Genomic DNA, 21378 nt, shown 5'->3' with positions numbered 1-21378 from the left:
GTATTTTATTAACTGGTTTGTGTGCTGCACGCGTGTGTGAATGTGGGATGGGGAGGGCAGAGGCCAAAGTTGGGTGTTCTAGCTCCTAACCTTACTTTTTAAGGTACGCTTTCTCACTGAACCTGGGCTACACTGGCTGGCCTGTGAGCTCCAGGGACTCGTCTGTCACCACCCTGCTCACCCCCGACTTGCCTGGCTTTCACACAAATGCTGGAGAAGGGAATACAGGTCTTCCTCTAACTAACAAGCACTTCATCCAGTGAAGCATCTCTCTACCCCAATCTTGGCATTTTAGAAGAGTACGGATCATTCATTTCACAGGATATGGTTAAATTTGGCTCAGTCTGCCTCTTGACTATCAGAGGGCAAGTTATACATTTCTAGAAGGCATACCACTCTTATGAGATATCTATTTTTCTCATTTCTACTGACAATGTGATATTCAAACTTCTGTCTGCTTAGAATTTCTCCAAAATAAAATTATCTTTGTCTTTGTAACTAGTAATTTCAGGGATGACGCTTTTTCAGTATGTAAATAATCTTGTTTCTTATAAACCATCACTTACTGTGATTATTTTAAGATAAGTTTTAATCATCTCTTAATGTTCTTGCCTGAAAGAATTACTACCATGTGGTTTTCTTTCCAGAAAGACTTCCTTACTGTGTCATGCCTTGACCTTGTTAGCAGCCGACATTGCAAGCAAGTAAGCTTCTCCTCCACCTTTTCATTTATGTATTGCTCATGCCTTCACGGGATACTTAATTTTATTTAACCCTATGCTTTGTGAGCAGTTATTAATTTACTTTGACAATCAAATGCTAATTTTAAATTTCAAAATTATACAAAATGTTTACTCAAACGCCACTCCTAGCCTCGTCGATCCATCTCCTATTTTTTCTTCTTTCTTTTTTTTTAAATAAAAATGTGTAGCTAGGCTGGCCTGAACTGCCTCCACCTCCTCCAACAAATCCTACCAGTGTGCACAACTACTCTCCCTGTGCTAGTAACTAACCTCATTAGGTCCCGATTAGTCCTTCCTGTGTTTTCACACAACTGAGTAGATTCGTTTCCTTATTTCTTCTTTTCAAATATCAAATCAAGATGGGCGAGGTGGCACACACCCTTAATCCCAGCACTCAAGAGGTAGAGGCAGGAGGATCTCTGTGAGTTTGAGGCCAGTCTGGTCTACAGAGCTATCCCTAGGACAGCCAGGACTACACAAAGAAATCCTGTCTTTAAAAACCAAAACCAAACCAAACCAAACCAACAAACCAAACAAGCCCCAAAAGATAAAATATAGATCTTTCTTCATGTTGCATATCAATTCATAGATACTTCATCATTTACTAAGTGTAAAGAACTCCAGTTCGCCAACAAACCAAACATCATTTATTAAGCCCCAAAAGATAAAATATAGATCTTTCTTCATGTTGCATATCAATTCATAGATACTTCATCATTTATTAAGTGTAAAGAACTCCAGTTCATGGATATTGGTGATTTTCAATCACTTTTCAATTATCTTTGCTTACCAACATGTACTGAGTCCGGACTCATCAAATACAACTTTTTATCCACTTTCCCTATATTTTTCCCTATCTCTACTAGTTATTAGCCTACCATTGTTACTTTTTTTTTTTTTTTTTTTTTTTGAGACCAGGTACTACTTAACCACTGATGTTGGCGTGAAAGTCACCGTAGTCCAGCCCAGCTTCAAGGTTACAATTCTTCTGTGATGTTTCCTACTGACTGATTTGATAATGCCAGATTGACCTTGAATTTATTGGACAGATTGACTCAGTCATGGTATAGTACCCTTAAGATAGAGTTAGTACATCATCTTGACTTCATTATAAAAACTGTTTTAACCTAATGTCAATATATTATCAGACTATGTTAGATAATATTTTAAAATTACTTGTTGCAGGGCACCTTTAACCCCAGCACTTGGGAGGCAGAGGCAAGTGAATCTCTGCCTCTCGAGTGCTCCAAGTTCAAGGCCAATCTAGTCTACAGAGTGAGTTCCAGGACAGCCAGGGCTACACAGAAACCTTGTCTTGAAAAACAAACCAAAACAATAATAATAAAAAACAAACCAAAACAAAAAAAGCAAAACCAAGACCAAACTAAAACAAAACCCCCAAAACTTGCAGTTACACTGTTTTTGAATTTTTATGCTGTCTTTGAAGACTCTGGAGACTTTTTTGGCACCTACAATTAACATCTTAGTTTTTCTCATGGTTACTTGACTTTAGCCAGGACAAGGTCTGGCTCTAGAAGAGGCCTTAAGATTTTATTTTATTTTACAGATAGATACATGTGACCATCTTATTTTCAGATTTTTACTTAGCTACAGCAGTAACACTAACAGATAGTAAGGCCATGTCATCTATCTTCTATTTCTTCATACAAACTCCTTAGAAACCACACCAGGGTGGCTCTGGCACTTACCTTCTCCGCTACTGCTCGCACAGACTGAACGCTTGTTCCATACAGATGGTTGTTATACTGGCCAGCTTCAATGAACTTATGTTCCTGGATGTCCTTTTCCATCTGTTCCCTTGAAGTCACAAAATGATAATCTCTTCCATCCACCTCATAGTCACGCTTTGGTCTAGTTGTATCTTCAATAAAAAAGAACTTGGGGAAGTGTTTCATATTTTAAAACAGAATAAACACATCTACTTAATTCATTGCTTTTTAAAAAGTTTAACACAATACTTTTAAATCTAAAAAAGAGAAAGTAATATTGAGGATGAAGGAATAATTAATAAAACAATTAACTATAGCCCTTTACAGCAGTTACATTTATTTTTACCAAACAGTGACAGAAAGTGCTAAAACAGTTTTAATTTGGGTTACTCACGAGGGACGCAGGATCCAAATTTGTCGGGAAATTCTGAGATTAAATCATCATTTACCCTGTCTTTCATGGGTCCCAATATAATGACTGGTCGAGTATAATTAACTACAAAGATAAACACATCAAAAAGAATAAATACTTAACAAACACTAATGTGTTTTATTTCAGCAGAGAAGAAAACCATTCTGAAGAATCTCTTCTTTATTCTTTCTCTACATTATGCTGTTTTGTAAATAAATGTTATTAAAATTAAAATTACAACGTCGATCAAGTCAAATTTATCATCTTAGACCTTTCAATATATCGCTAATACCTCATTATAAACAGAAAACAAAGCATGGTGTTTTACTGGTGGTTTCTGAAGTTAAAAACTAAGAAAGCAGAGCAAAGAGGACAGGAACAAGAACAAGCGGGTGTAGAAGTGATGGACGACAGCAGTGATCTAGAAAGACGATCCAGCAGAGGACACAGTGGGCCATGCTGAAGGGAAGCTGGTGGTGAGCATCAGACTAGTGTTGTGGTTGGGGAGTTAGATCTAGTGAGGAAGATTCAACACATGGGATAAAGAGGGAGGGCCCAGAACCTGCCTGGGGGAAGGGGTAAGAAACAAGGACTTTAAAATCATCTCTGACTTTTTTAAAGTTATTTTAAGGGTAGTAATGCAATATTATACATGCTGAAAAAAAGTGGCTTAGGAATACAACACCAATAAAAACCAGCCAAAATAAAATGATTTGGTTCTAATATTCTCTGGGTTAAATAGTGCTTCTTGAAATTCATATAGCAATTTCTACATATATAGTTAAAAACAGCAAAATTCCAATACAATATTTGACTTGTGGGAGTTGTTTCTCTTTTTCCACCATGTTGCTTCTGGGACTGAACCAAGGCCATCAGGTCTGGCAGCAGGCACCCTGTCCAATTGCCTGTCTCACTGGCCCTGAATATATACTTTTTAATAAGGCTAGAAAACATTAACAAACTTCACAAACCTTCTTGTTGGTTCACGGGCTCATACGATAAAACATATTCTTCTTGACCACCTACGGAGAGTTAAAGCAAGGGTAAGGAAATCTCAAGGGAACGGATGTCAATGTCACCCTCGTCCACACAACTCACCCAGTTCCTTACACAGAAGACACTAGGACATTCTGAGAACTGACAAGGTATACAAAAAGGTACTAGAGCAGAAATTATCCAAGGCAAGATTCAGTACAAAAGGGGAAATTATTAAACCATAAAGGTAAGTTTGATAGACATGAGACAAAACATAGATGTACTATTTTTTTCCATAACTTAATGTTATTATGTGCTTCTTCTATTTATAGATCATCTTCCTTTCTAGTTGGAGGTTTAATGTACTGGAAGGCTGCCTGGCTTTGCTCATCAGTACTACAGAAAACAGGCAACAAACAAGTAACAGCCTCCCCAGACAAAAAACCAAAACCAACAAAAATCCCTTCCTATGGACTAGGGCTGGATGTGGGACTGCTTGCCTACAATCCCAGCAAGTTTGAAGTTGGCCTGGACTATGTAGTGAGTTTCTGCCTAAAAAAAAAAAAAAAATCAGAAAAACCCAATAAGCCACAGAAAATACTGTTTTTGTTCCAATTGAGTATATTTACCTAAAGCTATATTTTATTTTTAAAAACAATTATAATCTTGCTTTGATTACAAAAGCACTTCAGAAGTTAAAGCATCTGAAGTTTAAATTAAAGGAGCTTTGGAAATATAAATGAAAAAAAACAAAACAAAACAAAACTACCAACTACGCGAACACCATGAAAATAATTAAACCCTAGTTCTAAACATGTACTATAGAAAACAAACAGATTCGGTGACTGAATGAAAGCAATGAAAACTGAATCATGTATCTGGAAAATGGCCTCCTTATCAAGATTCTGTAACAACTCTACCACCTTTGTGATTGGTTTTCAGTGTGTGTAGCTGTGGGCCTTATCAATCTGTAACAGTGGCACACATATCTGTACTTGCTTTAAACTGTATGTTTAAATGTGTGTGCTTGTTTCCAATCTTATCACTGTAGTATCCCAAAACAGATACTTCATGAGCTGTTTTCTCTTCCTCTCTCTCCCTCTCTCTCAACTACTCATGTATCTAGGCATGGTGGCACACAGATCTCTATGAATTCAAGGTTAATCAGTTCTATGTAGAGAGTTCCAGGCTAACTAAAGCTACACCTAGTAAGAACCTGTCTCAAAAAAACAAAACAAAACAAAACAAAAGTTACTGATGTAAAATATGGCTCACATACTACGAAATCATGCAGTTGGATATTCCACAACTTAATTCATGCAAATGGTGAGAAAAGACAGTATATACTTTCATTACCCCTTTTTAGTCTAGAAAAACCACTCAACTACTCTACAGTGGATTCTGGTTATAAGCAAATAAAGAAAAATTTTCCCATTTGTCTTCCTCAAATTACATAGCATTATGTAGGAAAAAAATCCAACCAACAAATGAGGGTTAAAAGTATATATTGCCAACATGAATATCTGGACTGGGAACGGGATTAACCTTTTGAGCAGCCATACTCGTCTGTAATCAAGATTACTTTCATTTTAGACAGCAGTGAAAAAAGTCAGAAAAACAATTTTAATTTTAAGTTGCTACAACTGATATTCACATACTCTCCCCTCTTTCTACACCCCAATGTGTCTAAAAAAGATCCATATTTATATAGTTTAATTAACATCAAGAATATAGTATTAAACATCAAGGGAGAAAACAGTATTACTTTTTGAGCAATGGTTGCACAGAATAAAAAGAAAATAAACTAATAATCATTTAGTATTACTAACAAATATCTTTTTAGTGCTTATGTTAAAAACAAAATTACTAAGGAAAATACAAGTTCATTCCCTATCAGATAATTACTTTTTATAAGATACGCACAAATCCATGTACTATGTATCGTATACACAATTAAGTTGGTAAATGGGTTTGCTTTCATTAAAACCTTGAAATTAACCTTTCTGTATGAGTGGCTTGAGGACCTCTTATTCAAAATGCTTGCAGCAAAAATTTTTCAGATTTATTTTTTTGCATTTAAAAATACTTACACAGGCAATCCTGGCTAAGCAGCTCTAAACTGAAAAGTCTGAAAATTAATTTGTTCTAGATCTGAAACTTTTAGAGTGTCACATTGTTGCTAAAGATGGTGAGTTTTGGGTTGGAGACACTCAAGTCTGTACTTTATTTGGCTTTTCCTAGTTTCTCAATCTTAGGTATCTGACTTGTAGTTTTATAGCTTATCCCCGAGGAAGAGCCACTTGAAGGTACTTATTACTTCTACAAAAGAACAAGTAACATGAAACACTCACGGTAACTGCTTTCACTATCGCTGGCATTAGAAGTTACGTGCTCTGATATGGAAGGAAAACGAAAAGAAAAACAAAGAAAACCCAGTGTCACAAATTTAAAAGCTGATAAAAGCAAATTATCAAAATTAGACAAGGTGATACTATAAATGTTGAGATATAAACCACACATAACCACAGAATTTTTATAAAGCATTTTAGATTTTCTATGAAAAAGTTAATTTTTCAACTAAATTAACACGAATTAGCAAGGGGAAATACCTGTAGTAAAAGAAAATGCCTTACTCTTTAAATATAGTTTATGAACAAAATTCTCAGCAAAAACCCACGTAGAACATAGAACAGACACAATGTAATCTTGAATTAGTTCATAAAATACCATATCATAAAATCCAAAAGGAGAAAATATTTGGTACCATTTAGTTTAGGAAAGACCAGTAAGGACACAAGTTCCACTTGAGCTAAGAGAGGCCGCCTCCTGATGGGACAGGTACTTCTATCATTTATAACAGGTAAGGTTTCACCAGAGCTTGTCTCCAGCAGAACCTAGGCTCCAGAGGCCACCTAAAGCTCTGTAGATGACAAACTGTCTCACAGATCACGAAGAAGGAATTTGAGAGGCCGGCACTGTCTTTTAATAGACTGGCATTCCTCAGCAACTGTGCTTTGATAACAGACTACTTTGCAAAATACGAGAACTCCCCCAATAAATATTAGTAAAAAGCCACCTAGCTTTTGCTCACAAGTGGCCCCATTTCATAACTCGGTAAGTAACAGGTGCTCATCTCTCAATAAATATCTTTATATCTTCCTTGAATAAAAGAGCAAAAATTTTATTTAGAAAAACAAAACCACAAACTTTCAAGGACAGAGGGAAACCTAAATTTCTAATGTTAGGGAAAGAACACCACCACCATCACCAACGACATTGTAAGACAAAGGAGTCTGAGGCTAAGGTCTGCTCAGGCCAATTAAGCAGCTCTCAAGAAAGGAGAAGAGTAGACCTCATGCGAGTGAAAATAAACCCATTCATTTTAGCTTGCAAAGAGAAAGACTCTCTTTAAAAAATGTGGGTGTGTCGAGGCCACAGGTCAACATGGAGTGTCTTTTTCTCTAGCTTTCCAGCTTATTTTTGAGACCGTTTTTCACTAAAGCTGGAGCTCACTGACTGGGCAGGACTGGCGGGCCAGCCGAGTCCCAGGGATTCTTCCATTTTCACTCCCAAGTGCTAAGATTATAGGCATGTGCCATTCCACCAGGCTTTTTTTTTTTTTTTTTTTTTTTTTTTAAACATCAGGTCCTCATGCTTCTATGACAAACTCTGCTGACTGAGCTACCTCCCCAGTCTTAAGGTACATACCTTTCTTAATCACAACTTATTTTAAATAAAGGACTTAAAATTTTAAAAATAGAATTGGGGAGGGGGAGTCACTGGTAAGCTGCCCACCAAATAACCCCTCTGCCCCATGCTCAAGGAAGCCCCATGCTCAGTGCACTGAAAAGGGGAGCAAAGACGTCAAAGTAAGAGACTCGTGGGAAGAAGGGTTCAGCGGGGCCAGAGAGCATGATGGGGTGAAAATAACTAAAACCTACACATGTAAGACACTACCAGGGAGGAAAACAGTAAAAATTGTCAAGTTTTTCTTCTGTAAGCTAAGAAATTTCAATAAAATAATTGCACCTAGAAATTAGAAGTAGAATTAATACATGACAAGCACACATTAAAAACAGTATTTTTAAGTGTATATTAAATTTTGTCTCTTTCCATGTTCATGTGTACACATGCATGCTTTACACGTGCATGTGGCTGTGAATACATGAGGAGGCCTGACGGAGAGGCTGCCAATCATCCTCTGCAGCTCCTCCACCTTCCTCACTGAGGCTGGTCTCTCCATCAAACCTAGAGCTCACTGATAATACTGCTAGTCTCTCTCACCTGCTAGTCTGCTTGCCTTTGCCTTCAGAGGCCGGAATTACAGGCAGGCTACCATACCCATTCAACATTTACATGGTCCTGGGGATTTGAACTCTACTCCTTATAGCTATAGGGGCAACTGTTCTAACCACTGCGGTATCTTTTTAGCACTTCCCTCCCCCACTTCTTTTTCACGTTACTACACAGACTTCAATACAATCATTGAGATTCTTGAATAATATTCAATTTGATTTATAATTTATAATTTATCTGTTAAACATTTCAGTTTGCTTTAAACTGTTTTTTAAACAACATTAATAATTCTAAATGTTTTAGCTTATATCACTTTTTACCTATCCTATTTCTTTAAAATTTGTTGTAAGTAGAAATTAAAAATAAACCCTCTGAAGCCTGTATTAGGCCCGGCATTACAATCTTTAGTCTCTAAGTTGTAAAAGAAAGAAAAAGTTATCTGCAGGACGAGAGTAAGTGGGTATGTAAGAGACAAAACTGATTAATGCTGAGCTGGAATTTATGAAGCAGGGTTAAAAGAACACAGAGTTTACATTTACTAGTCTACCCTTCAATCTGACATACTATAGAATAAAAAGTTATTCTTTGTTTTTTATTCACCCCCCCACCTCGAACTCTTCAAAACTCCCAAAAGGTACACTATACTAAACTTCGCAGGTTTCTGCATTTTCTGTACTTAGTTCCTTTATAATAAAACGTTGCTGTTCTGAGCTAGGCTTTAGACTAGGGCAATCACTGGCACTGCTTGAGAATTACAAGAAAGGTAAAGCGCCCCTTCTCTAAAAATCCTGTTGGCGGTGAGGCTGTAGCTTAGTGGTACAGCACTTGCTGAGCATGCAGGATGAAGCACATGGGCCCAAGCCCTAGCTCTGCCAAAATAAAAACAAAACAAAAACTTGAACATAATTTGCAAAAGAAAGTTGGAGAGCTAACATACAGCTGAAAAGGTGTTTAAATTTACTTACAGCACAACCACAGAACCAGACGCGTCAAGCAGAGACAAGGATATAAAGCAGCCAGAATCATCTACTGGGGTTAGGATTGGGGGAGAAAGAGTCTGGACAACTATTTGCCAGCACAGTCATCGCGAAATATCTACCAAAGGTTGGTTCCAGGACTCCAGAGGTAATACAATGTGAGGATGTGAATGTCCCTTTCATAAAACTTGTAGGACTTGTATGTATTCCCCACTTCCTCCTTTCCTTCTAGACAGAGCCCCATGTAATCCAGGCTGTCCTAGAACAGGCAGCTCAGTCCGTCCTTGAACTCCTTCTCACAGGCCTCTAACCTCCCAAATGTTGGGACCACAGGCACAGAGTGACACAGTCGTCTTCCATATACTTTAACCCATTTTTGATTCTGTAACTACAATACAGTGTAAATAATGGCTAAATTGTTCAGAGAATGAGAAGGAAATTAAAGCCAATTCAGTAGACATTACTGGAGGCTGGGAAGTGAATAACAGTACATAAGAGCGCACAGAAAGACTGCGGGTTTGTGAAATGCAGGAAGCTGCAGGAGGAGGATGCCAACACATCAGTTCAGCTCAGTTAGTGTAGTGCTTTGAGGATGTGACAAATTCAAGTTTTTTTTTTTTTTTTTGGTTTTTCGAGACAGGGTTTCTCTGTGTAGCTTTGCGCCTCTCCTGGAACTCACTTGGTAGCCCAGGCTGGCCTCGAACTCACAGAGATCCGCCTGGCTCTGCCTCCTGAGTGCTGGGATTAAAGGCGTGCGCCACCACCGCCCGGCCAAATTCAAGTTTTATGCTTTGCAGATATCTGGACTTTTCTCCCAAGTAATTTCTGTTGTGGAATATTACTTTAACTATGTAAAGATGTGTTACATTTGTTTAATGATGTGAACATGTGCTACATTTGTTTAACGATGTAAAGATGTGTTGCTCTGCCTACCTAAGACACCTGATTGGTCTAATAAAAAGCTGAATGGCCAACAGTTGGCAGGAGGGATAGGCGGGGCTGATGGGCGGAGAGAATAAGGAGGAGGAGCAGGGGAGAGAGGGAGAGGCCTCTGGGCCAGCCATCCAGGCGGCCAGACTCGGAGCAGGACATGTAGGATGAAAAAAAGATAAAAAGCCCTGAGGCAAAATGTAGGCGAAGAGAAACAGGTTAAATTAAGTTATAAGAGCTAGTAAGAAAGGAGCCTAAGCTAAGGCCGAGCATTCATAACTAATAAGTCTCTGTGTCTTTATTTGGGAGCTGGTTGGCAGCCCAATAAAAGCCTGGTAAATTGGTGCCAAGATGCTATTTTACCTTCATCACAGTGGCTGCTCTTTTAATTACTAGCAACTTGGCTGCTCAGGCCATAACCTGCGGGGAATTCTGTTCCCCCAGACAATGGCTCTGTTGCTGCCAATAAACACAGTGCTAACTAAATCTCTATAGTTCTAATAAAACTTGAGATTCAAAGGCTAGGGAGAAAACCTGTGAGCTCAGAGAGTAGCAAATGCCTAACTTTCTCTCTCAGCTGGCATCCCCGGAAGCCACTCCCTTCTACACTGCCCCAAATAAAAAACCCACACTAAGGTCCTACCTGCTACTTCCTGTCACCTAGTTGTTAACCCCGACTCTCTGAGTCTAGGTTATTTTTATTTAATCAACACAAATGGAACACATCTTTACATAGTTAAATAAATGCAGCATAGACAAATATAACTCATCTTTGCCTAAACAAATATTCCACAGCAATTTTCAACCTGCAGTTTGATTAATTCTTAGATAAGGAAACTATGCATATAGAGTCAATTTTGTAAAGCTAAACAAATATATATGTACAACCTAAAAATTTCTCCCTCTCCTATGTATTTCCCCAAAAGAAAGGCATATATCTGAATCTCAAAAGACATGCACAAGAATATTATTTCTGACTGCATATCTAAGGTACGTAGCTTCAGTTTTTTTGTTTGCGCTGTGAACATTTTCCATGTCATCTGTATGTAGATCAGGCTAATCTCAGGCTGTGATGCTCTTGCTGTGTCTTCCCAGGACCAGATTACAGGCATGAGTGACCTGGTTCTTAATATGATTTTCAACTGTCATATAATACTATAAATACAGATAAGTCATATTTCATTAGCCATTTCCAAATTAGACACAGGATGGCTTCAATCTTTTTTATTCTTTTTGCTGTAACTTCTAAATAATGATAAAATTTATCTTCATCTCCAATTATATCCTGAGGATAATCTCCCTGAAAAGGATTTAATGAACTAAAAGAAAATTTTTGAGAAAGGCTGTATTAATTTACACTTTTAATTACAGTGCTTTAAAAAGCTACTCTATAGAACTATCTCCATCATGGAATGCATCTCTAGGCAATGGGTAGAAGGCATTATTTTGTATATGCTGACTACTGGGAAAATACACACGATTGTTCTATCTGCTTATCTTCTGAGCTCTGCTGTGCTAGGGGCTGTACCTGTGGCGTCTCTCAGAGGTCCATAAATGAAGGACTTGGTCCCCAGCTTGACACGAGCAGAAGGTGTAGACACTTAAAGCTGCAGCTTAGAGTGCAGCTTTCGGTTACTGAGGGTGTAATCTCCAAGAGGGCAGGCAGTAGGACACTAGCCTTTTCAGGCTTTTTCTGTACTTTCTGGAACCATGAGGTGAACAGCTTACTCCACCACACACATTCTGCAATGATGTGCTATCTTGCCACATGCCTCCCAAACAGCAGGGCCAAGCAATCATGGACTGCAACTTCCAAAATGAGTCAAATGAACGTCTGTCTTTATAAGCTGATTCTCTTAGGTTTTGCTAGTAAAAGAAAGCCAACACACTTACCTCATTCCTTGTCTAGTTTTCTAGTGGATAGACTGTTTCTTATTGATTCATAAAAAAACCTGTACTTGATGCAAATATATTCTTCAGGTCTAAAAATGCTTGTGGGGTACCTGTCTAGGAAATTTGAGGCCTCAGGTTGAGCCTCTTTAATAATACAGGAAGAAAAAACTCCCTAAGCTTTCTCTCCTCCTCTCCCCTCCTCTGCTTTCCTCTCTCCTCTGCCTCTTCTATTTCTAACACGTTTTACCTGTCTTCTCAAACATTTCCTTTCTGACAGGGTATGTACTATTATTCTCTCCAAATGTTACATTGTCAATTCCAAGCAATACTACTTGACATATTATTTGTAATCAAAGTAAAAGTTAGCCTGGCTTTGGCCCTTGAGAGCTGTGCATAACTGCTCACATCAGCTTTTAGAACAAGAAGAAAGCAGACAGACACAAGAAACCTATGTGGCTAGCCGAGGTGCTTTATAAAATTGAAAACTGTAAAGATAGAAAGGAAATAGAAAATGAGAGCATCTTAGACAGGCGAATTCTTTTCTGAAACTGTGTGTTATGATTTCACTTCAGAGTACCCCATCTACTGCCCATTGAGTTATATCTCCTTTAGTCTTATTTAGTGAGTTTTGAACTTTAGCATACAGGTTAATGAAGCCATAAGTAATACCATGATGTACCCTTCTTCCAGTATTTTCTCTAGAATGAGCAGCCTGTATGCTTTATGTGTTTGTTTTACATGATAACCTCCTTCAAACCCAGTTTTAGAATTCTACTGGTATTTTTCTGTCTCCTTCCAATATTTTCTGAATAAAACCTTGACCTTTAGGTTGCCAAGTTAATAAATTCTTTCAATTCCTATGAAATGAAGCAGATACTTATAATAAAATGAATTATAATACACTATGTAGAAAATCAAATCTTTCTCTAAATGACATTGCCTGATAATCAGTTGTTTTTCATAATTTTTTTCTTAAGGAAGTTTCAATTCCCAATTAGAGAGAGAGACATAGGGTGAGGAGTAAGCATACATAACAGCGTAAGATGCAGGAGCCATAATCATCTATAGCAGCATCAGTGGGAGCCCAGTTCCCACTTAGTTCTTTTTAATTAGTGTTTTCATAGGCCTCTGGTACTTTAAGGAGATTAACAAATTCCAAGTTGATGCATATAACCTCTAAAATATACAAACCACAAAATAAATCCCAGAGCATCTGGGGAGACATTTTCCAGTTACTGAAGGCTTTCATTGACAATTTCCCTAAAATGTAAAGAAGCTGCCACTAGTGATAGGAAATCTGTGGTGCCACCAAATTATATTTTTAATTAAAACTTTTTCATACAATATATTTTGATCATGTTTCCCCCCTACCTTAACTCCTCTCAGATCCTCTCCATCTCCCTACTCACCCAACTAAGAAAACATAAGCAAACATAAAAAAGAGCACAGCATGTCTAGAGCAAAGCGTGCCTAGAATTAAGCATGCCTAGCAGAAGTACTTTATATATAAAGTACACTCTCTTCTGCCTAATGCAAACCTAAGTCATTAAGATCGAAGTAAAAGTAAATCATGAAAATGTAAAAATCCATCATTAAAACTGTAACATTTAATATTATTTAATGATGTAGTTCTTGGAAGGCTAACTAGTTAGTTATCAATAAAACTCTACAAGTTTTCAAAATGCCTAATAATTCTAATGAAATGAACAATTTAACAAAACAATTAGCTTGAATGATTATTTCTATGAGTTATGATCACCTAAATTTTAACTTAGTAATATTAGGTGACTTTTCATATTTCAGTGATTTGAAAATAGTCAATTTAAAACAGTAACTCACTCTGTAGACCAGTGATGTAATTACACTCAATGTTAGTGATGGGATCACACTCAATGTCAGTGATGGGATCACACTCAATGTCAGTGATGGGATCACACTCAATGTTAGTGATGGGATTACAGGCATCTATCACATGCTTGGCTCTTATTCAAATATTTATTAGATTCCTTCTACTTATCAGATCTGCTATATCTTTATATAACTAATTAGTTAGTAGACAGAAGGTTAAGAGCAGCAGCAATAACAACAACAAGAGCACATCAAAGTAAATAACCTGGTTAAGAGAGGAGCACTAATTATAGGATACTCTCTATCGCTTCTTATGGTCTTAAGAGGCTACTTAACTTTCCCCTAGACTGCTGCTTGAACTTGACGTCTATCTTATCCTTTCACATTAAAGCAAGGGGTTTCTAACATATAACTGTAGTGATTTAAACTTGTTTTAAAAAGGGAGACACAAAACTCCAAAGGTATACATGTCAATGTTCTATTAATATGGGCAGGTGGTATCATTTAAAAAAACCTTAAAAAAGTCTATAATTAAAACCTTTCTAGCAAAAGTAACTACTAGAAAAATTATGAAACTCAAAATGTAACTGAGTTTTTCAAGTGGTATCTTAAAAAGGAACACAAGAAACAACAAAAATTGTATTACAGAAATAAAAATCCCAAGCATGTTACAAACATGGAAAGTCTAAAAGCCACCTAAAGCACATACCTCCTCATGCCAGAAAGGCACTATTGTGAATCTCAAAATGTACCCGAATAAGGTAGGAGGTTAAAAAATGACTTGGGAGTGTTTCGATCACTTACTCAGGCCTTTTGATCCCATGTCGTCAGGGATCTCCTGTAGAGAGTAGTCCCCAGAGAGCAAGCAGTAAAAAGACAATCAAAGAGAACAGTCGTCAGTGATGCACAGAACTGGTGCTACAGTAAGAGACAGTTCCAAGACCATCACAGGCACACACATCTCAAGAAGACTGCCGGTATGTTTTTCAAAATTTTCGAATGAGCTACCAACTAAATGTTACTTACAAAAGGAATGAAAATTGGAGCTTGACTCCAGATGATCTAGTATCAGAAACTGGTAGTACTATACCTACATTTTTTTCCCCTCAGAAATACTCTTTGAATGTGTGTCAAGTGCTTTTTATATGAACCCTTACTTCAAAGAATTATATTTATTTTTATATGTAAGTTATAAACAGATAACTTAAAATACTGTTCAACAATTCCTGGGTGCCAGAAAAGTTAAGACTGGCATACAGATTAATTTATGTGTATTAAATTTCTCCTGGTTAAGACAATCAGTCACCTGTTGCAGCTCTTGAAACTGTCTCCATGGTAACAACCAACTGCAGGGCAGTAGGTCCCTCTACATTCTATTTTCAGTTGACCAATGGATCCACATACTTACGGTCAGCATCACTGGTTTCCTGCTCACTCTGGTCCTTGTTCTTGTAGAAGGGAAATTTTCGGGAAAAGAGGTTCTTTTTACGCTTGTCATTGAATGACTGCTGAAGAAGAGAAGGAGGGCAAAACAAAGGGGGTGTCTACTTCTGTGTGCACAAAGGCCCAGCCTAGCAGCTATGGAAGCTGACTCCTGTGACCACAGTGTGCAGTCTGCATCAATTTTACACTGATCACATAAAAAATGAATTTCTGATTTTGTATAAGGTCCTATAATTCTAATATTTCATAAGTGGTAAATATTAGAATTTTAGAGCACATTCAGTTTTATCTTAAATAATAAATGCTACTTGACAAAAGAGTTAATCAGATTACTATTATAGTATAAACCAAGCTAATATTTATTTATATGAATATGTATTTTTCTAGGAAAATTCTCAGGTAGAGTAATAGATATGTGATACCAAGTTATTTTTAATATTATATTGCTGCTCAATTATCTGTCACGTATTAAGTAGTAATCTTGATTTTTTTTTTTTTTTCCGAGACAGGGTTTCTCTGTAGTTTTGCGCCTTTCTTGGAACTCACTTTGTAGACCAGGCTGGCCTCGAACTCACAGAGATCCTCCTGCCTCTGCCTCCCGAGTGCTGGGATTAAAGGCGTGCGCCACCACCGCCCGGCTGCAATCTTGATTTTACTTTGTCCTAATTATGCTTTTTCTTTTGTGCCTTTACTTGTGGTTACAATGAATTAACACAATAGCCACTATAAACAAAGCGAACCTAAAAAATTAAGAGGATGTTCCTAACAAAAAAAAAAAACCCCTTCTTTTAGAAGAGAAAAAGGTAAGTAAGTGTGAACTCTGACATACGAATGGGGAGAACATTTGTGCAGTTACTAATTGAGACTGTGAAGCATGAAGGGGGTTTGTTAAAGAGGAAGCGCTCCCTGTGCAAGTCTTCTGTTACGGGCTTTCTAAGTCACTACCTACCAGTGACATTACATGAATTATCTGGCCTGAGGATGATATGAAGAATTTTTTTGGGGGGGATGGTGGAGGTAGGTAGTGCTAGGGATTGAATCCAGGGCCTTCTTATACATGCTAGGCAAGTGTTTTATCACTAAGCTACACCACTAGCCCAAAGAGAGAAATCTTGTTTTGATTTTCCAAGTTCATCTGTGTCATAAAATGCTACATGCAGCAGCCTTGTACCATCAGCAACCTACTTCCCAGGGCTTCAGTTACCCGTGGTCAACTTGGTTTGAAAATATTAAGTGAACTATTTCAGAAATGAACAATCCCCAAGTTTTAAACTGCATCTTGATATGAGTATCATGATGAAATCTTACGCTATCCTGCTCCAACCTACCCTGGATGTGAATTGTCACGTCATTCTGTCCAGTGCATCTACTGTATACTCGACTGACTCATGAGTGATTTGGTAGCCATCTTTGCTATCAGATTGACTTCTTGAAATCAATGTGTTTATATTCAAGTAAACATCATTTTACTTAATGTATCAAGACACAAGAGTAGCAATAATGGCAATTCTATTCTATTGCTATAATTATTCTGTTATTATTAATCTATATTGTGCCTAACTTATAAATGATACTCATCATAGATATGAATCTACAAGAGAAACCCAGTATATATGGGTTTTGGTTCCATCTATGGCTTCAGGAAACCACTGGAGTCTGGAAATGCATCTTTACACGTGGGGCCATTACTGCACACTCTTCTGCAGCAGCAGCATATTGACAGCAATCTGTACTGCACGTCCTTGTTTATGAACAGGTGGTACGAGCAACTAAGGAAGGAACCTTCAGCTCCACTTCTACAGCTCAAGGTTTACTTTGAAAAGACTCATTATAAATTAATTAGATAAGTAAATTTATAAACCAAGGAAATTATCTTCAAAGTGGAAGGTTCTGAGGAACTAGAACGAAGAGAGCTCTTAGCAGAGGCTGAAACGCTGTTGCTGAGGAGCAGAGTTTTGGGAGATCTGGGTTGACAGCTATTTCATAAACCGTCAAGTAGCATTATGTGATTAAAAATGGCCATCTTTTTTGTATAATAATCACTGACGAATTTATGGTTTTTGAAAAAAATGATGATAAAAAAGGTTATTTACCCTGTTTACTGCATATATAATGGTCAGAGTCAGTTTCCTAGCACACAACCAAAAGAAACATGAAGTTCAAAAATGTTTTGATTTTTGTTATCTTTGCAGTTAGCCAAAATGAGATATCACAAGGACATCATAATACAGGACAGGAAGAAATGTGTGTTAGTTAAGAAATGTGTTAATTATATTAATTTAATATCATCCAGGTGAATTTATTAAAAGTGCAAATAAAAGAAGCATAAGCAAACAAGTAAAAAAAAGTTTATGGAAAATACAAAACTGAAGAGACATGTTACCTTCAGTTTTTCTGTATTTTCAATGAAAATTATGTGTAATTTCTTAATATCATTAATGTCATGTTGTAAGAGTGTAGTAAACATAATAAATGATACAATGCCACAAACTCCTGATACATATATTAAACATAGATACATAATTTCCGTATGTAGCATTTCAAAAATAGCTAAATGAGTGTTAAAAATGTTAATGAGAAACTGAAATGTTAAAGGTTTGCAATAAAAAAGTTTGCAGCTCACTATGTAAGGAAGGAAAAGGAGGAATAGAAAACACTATAGGAAGAAATGCAGTTCTGCATCAATGGCAAGCGTATTTTTACCCCACTCAGTACCATGCATACTTCTGATGCTGTGTTAGAACACAGTGACTGTGTACAAAGTTGGTTACAGTCAACAAACAAGACTAAGATTTAAATGTCGTTAATTAAGTTAACTTTTTACAGAACAAAAGGAAAGTTAAAACATGCAACCTCTTTTTCAACTCATTGATGGTTCACTGTACTGACTTATTTAAATACACACATAAAACAAGTACAGAAAACACTGAGTTATTTAATATCCTGAGTATTTACTTGGAATCTTTCTTCTAATAAAATTTTCTAACTTACATATTACTTCGGGTTATAAGATGTAATTGTGCTTTTGTATGGAGCTACAAGTTAATTTTACAGAAATTTTCACTTTCAAAAATTAAATTATGTAATTTATTCAGATTTAATTTCTTTACAATATTGACGTTTTAAGCATTGGGTGCTTCGTGAGATGTGATGTATAGTGATGAAGGTGTACAGAGAGTAAATGTATTTGCTGACTTAGCTTTTACATTTATTTCAAGTATAATGAAAAGCTTATAAAATTTTGCTTCAGATTAAAGAAACTGAAGACACAAATATTATGAAAAGCATTTCAGTACAGCATGTGTAAAAGTTCTTTCTTCGGCTTACTTAGGGACATTTCACTGCAGGGGGTTATGGGTAATGAGGAATTGCATACACAGGATAACTGAAACCTGTACTATCTTCCTCATCTATCAGCATCTTATATTTTCACATTCAGCAGACTTAAAGTAAAAATACGCAAGAAACTTGATATATTTTCACCATCTATACAACTTCTTTTGACTTTCTTTATTCCCTCCAAATACAGCTTCGTGTTAATCCTAGAATCAAAAACCATGGATTCTAGTAAGAAATTAATTATGGGATGAAGGGGATACAGAACCAAGAACATGACTTCACCTGTAACTTGTGAACTTACACTGTGACTTAGTTCAATGAAACACCCACCCATATACCCTTTAAAGACAAGGTTTTACTATGTATCAATGGATGGCTTGAAATTCACTATGTAGAGCAGGCTGCCTCAATCTCACAGAAATCGCCTGCCTCTGCCTCCTGACTGTTGGGATTAAGGTGTACGCCAATATGCTCAGCAGATAATAATATTTAATGGGAGTTAATAGTATAGAAGAATCACTAAACTAGCTGTTCTATAATACCTGAAACACAAGTATGTCTGTTGCTTATCTGCTTCTCTCTACACCTTGGTATTAGAAGTGCATATCATCAACTCAACTAAAAAAGTATCATCAAACAACTGAGTAACAGCTGAGTCCATATCATTTATAAAAATAATACTGATCAAAAGTTACCAGGAGTCTATCAAATGGCGTAACTGGAAAAGGTGTGCAGAATAGCTACTTTATAATTAATGACTACGACTATTCTAATCTGTGCCAAGAGCACAGTAATTCATACAGTAAGTCTTCTCATTGTAACAACAGAGCTGAAATAAAAATTATGGAAAGGCCTACTGTCTTAAGAATTTCCAGAAGTAAGAGATTTCACAGACTCACCCCTTTGTCTCCTCTTGCTTTAGAATTGAACTTGACTGTCTTTAACCGGGCTCGTTCTTTCTTCTCCACTCTGTCAAAGCACACAAGGTCACTGACTTTGTTGCTGGAGACCGAATCCTAAGCCTTACACGTCTCAGACATATTTTCTAGCACCGACCCTTGATTCCTAGGTTTTTTCCCGTTTTTAAGTTGGACTTTCACTATGTTATTCAAGCTTGATGTGAATTCAGAACCTTGTCTTACCTTCCGAGTAGCTGGGGTTTATAGTCTACATTACTATTCCTGGTTAGAGTAGTTTTCTCTTAAAAAAATGTGTGTGTGTACATGTTTGTGAGTGTACATGCATGAACACATGTATGCATGGAACTCAAAGGTCACCATTAGAGATCTTCCTTACATGCTACCATTAAAAATATCTAGTTGTATGTATGTATGCATAGATATATGTATGTATGTATGCCTGTATATGAGAATGAGCAAATGTGTGGGTATTCAGGAAAGACAGAAGAGCTGGATCCTCAAACTTAGGTCATAAGCATACAATATGATTTGGATGTTGGGAACCAAACTTGGGTTCTCTGCAAGAGGCAATACATGCTTTTTAACTCAGTGGGCCATCTTTTCAGCCCCCTACCTACTTTTTTGAGGCAGGGTTTCTCATTGAACCTACAGTTCACCAATTAGGGTAGACTGGCTTGCTGGCACACTCCAGGATTGTCCTGTCTTTGTCTCCTCCAGCGTTGGAATTCCTGGTGTGCACCATCCTGCACCTGACATTTTGTGTGGGTGTCAGGATTAACTCAGGTCCTGACACTTGTGTGACATTTTACAGACCAAGCCATCTCACCAGTCCCCAGATGTTATTTAAGTCCAATACAATTAAGAGCCTTGCTTGACATCACCTATAATCTAAAATTCATTAGACTTGCTGATAAATGACACATCGTTTTACTATGAAGTCAGAAACCTCTTATGAAGTACCAAACTACAGCATAACGTGTACACTCCCATGCACTCAGTTCATAACTACACTGAACACACTGCCAGACTTCAGTCATTTTCCCAGGTCTCCTTCTTTCCCCTTTAAATACTAGCTTAGCATAGCACATACATAATGAAAATAAAGCTCGAGAGAAAGCAAATGTAGCAAAATTAAAAAATTTGGACACACACTGTATTATTCTTGAAAAATTCTGTACTGTTCTGAAGCTCTGAAATGTAAAATACATATAGAAAAAATTTAAGCTTAATTCCAATAATATATATGTAATAGGTACAATTGTATCTTGTAATATCCAAGTCAGAGCTGAAAAGTATTTTGGAAGGAGAACAGGTAACCTTCATTACGTCTTTGAGGGTGAAAGGTATACTCTGGGAACAGGTTAAGAGGTGCCAGAAGGGCTTTAAAAATATTGAATTTGAACCTTGTTAAAGGAGCATCTACACTGTGCATGGAGGCTCATTGTGAGCTTGAGGTCAGACTGTGTTCCACAGTGAGTTCCAGCCAGGATGGGCTAGTGTCCTGACAAAAGGGTCACCTATTCAAACATGCAAGGAAATGAAACCAAATCTCATTTAGATAGTGACATCAATATCAATCACACAAATTTGGTTTCATGTATATTAAACTTTAGTTTTCAGCTTTTAATTATGATAGCATACTTCAGGAAAACCTAACAGAACAGCCTATGAAAACTATCTAGTTAATGTCTGATTGTGAGTACAAGAGGACCTTAGTACTCACAGATGAAAGCCTCATGTTCTTTAGTACTCCAGAAGAATACTTGGAGTATTTAGTGTACCACTAAACTAGAATTTATTGACTAAACATTTACCATTCAAAAATGGACTTTTCTAACTACTGTTTGGTTTAGTAAATATATTTATTTATAT

At 37.0% G+C, this 21378-nt stretch overlaps 1 protein-coding gene across 17 annotated transcripts in view; it reads right to left on the bottom strand.

The window, feature by feature from the left end:
• Positions 1 to 21378, bottom strand: part of Dlg1 (discs large MAGUK scaffold protein 1) — a 207644-nt gene that overhangs the window by 12963 nt on the left and 173303 nt on the right. For 5 of the 17 annotated variants that reach the window (XM_052740547.1, XM_052740555.1, XM_052740548.1 and 2 more), the window contains 7 exons: positions 19486 to 19555; positions 15213 to 15312; positions 6212 to 6253; positions 5406 to 5441; positions 3857 to 3907; positions 2868 to 2969; positions 2453 to 2625 (listed from right to left, as the gene is read on the bottom strand). In XM_052740547.1, the coding sequence (XP_052596507.1) occupies positions 2453 to 2625; positions 2868 to 2969; positions 3857 to 3907; positions 5406 to 5441; positions 6212 to 6253; positions 15213 to 15312; positions 19486 to 19555 (574 nt within the window). Of the gene's footprint in view, positions 1 to 2452; positions 2626 to 2867; positions 2970 to 3856; positions 3908 to 5405; positions 5442 to 6211; positions 6254 to 14608; positions 14643 to 15212; positions 15313 to 19485; positions 19556 to 21378 lie in introns of all 17 variants that reach the window. The other 12 variants (XM_052740553.1, XM_052740559.1, XM_052740554.1 and 9 more) reach the window with 7 other exon arrangements.

Source organism: Peromyscus californicus, unplaced genomic scaffold (genome assembly GCF_007827085.1).
Source record: "Peromyscus californicus insignis strain IS unplaced genomic scaffold, ASM782708v3 Scaffold_16__1_contigs__length_79575227, whole genome shotgun sequence".
Taxonomy (NCBI): Eukaryota; Metazoa; Chordata; class Mammalia; order Rodentia; family Cricetidae; genus Peromyscus; species Peromyscus californicus.
The sequence above is the reverse complement of the archived record's forward strand: the minus strand, read 5'-3'. Positions and strand labels throughout refer to the sequence as shown.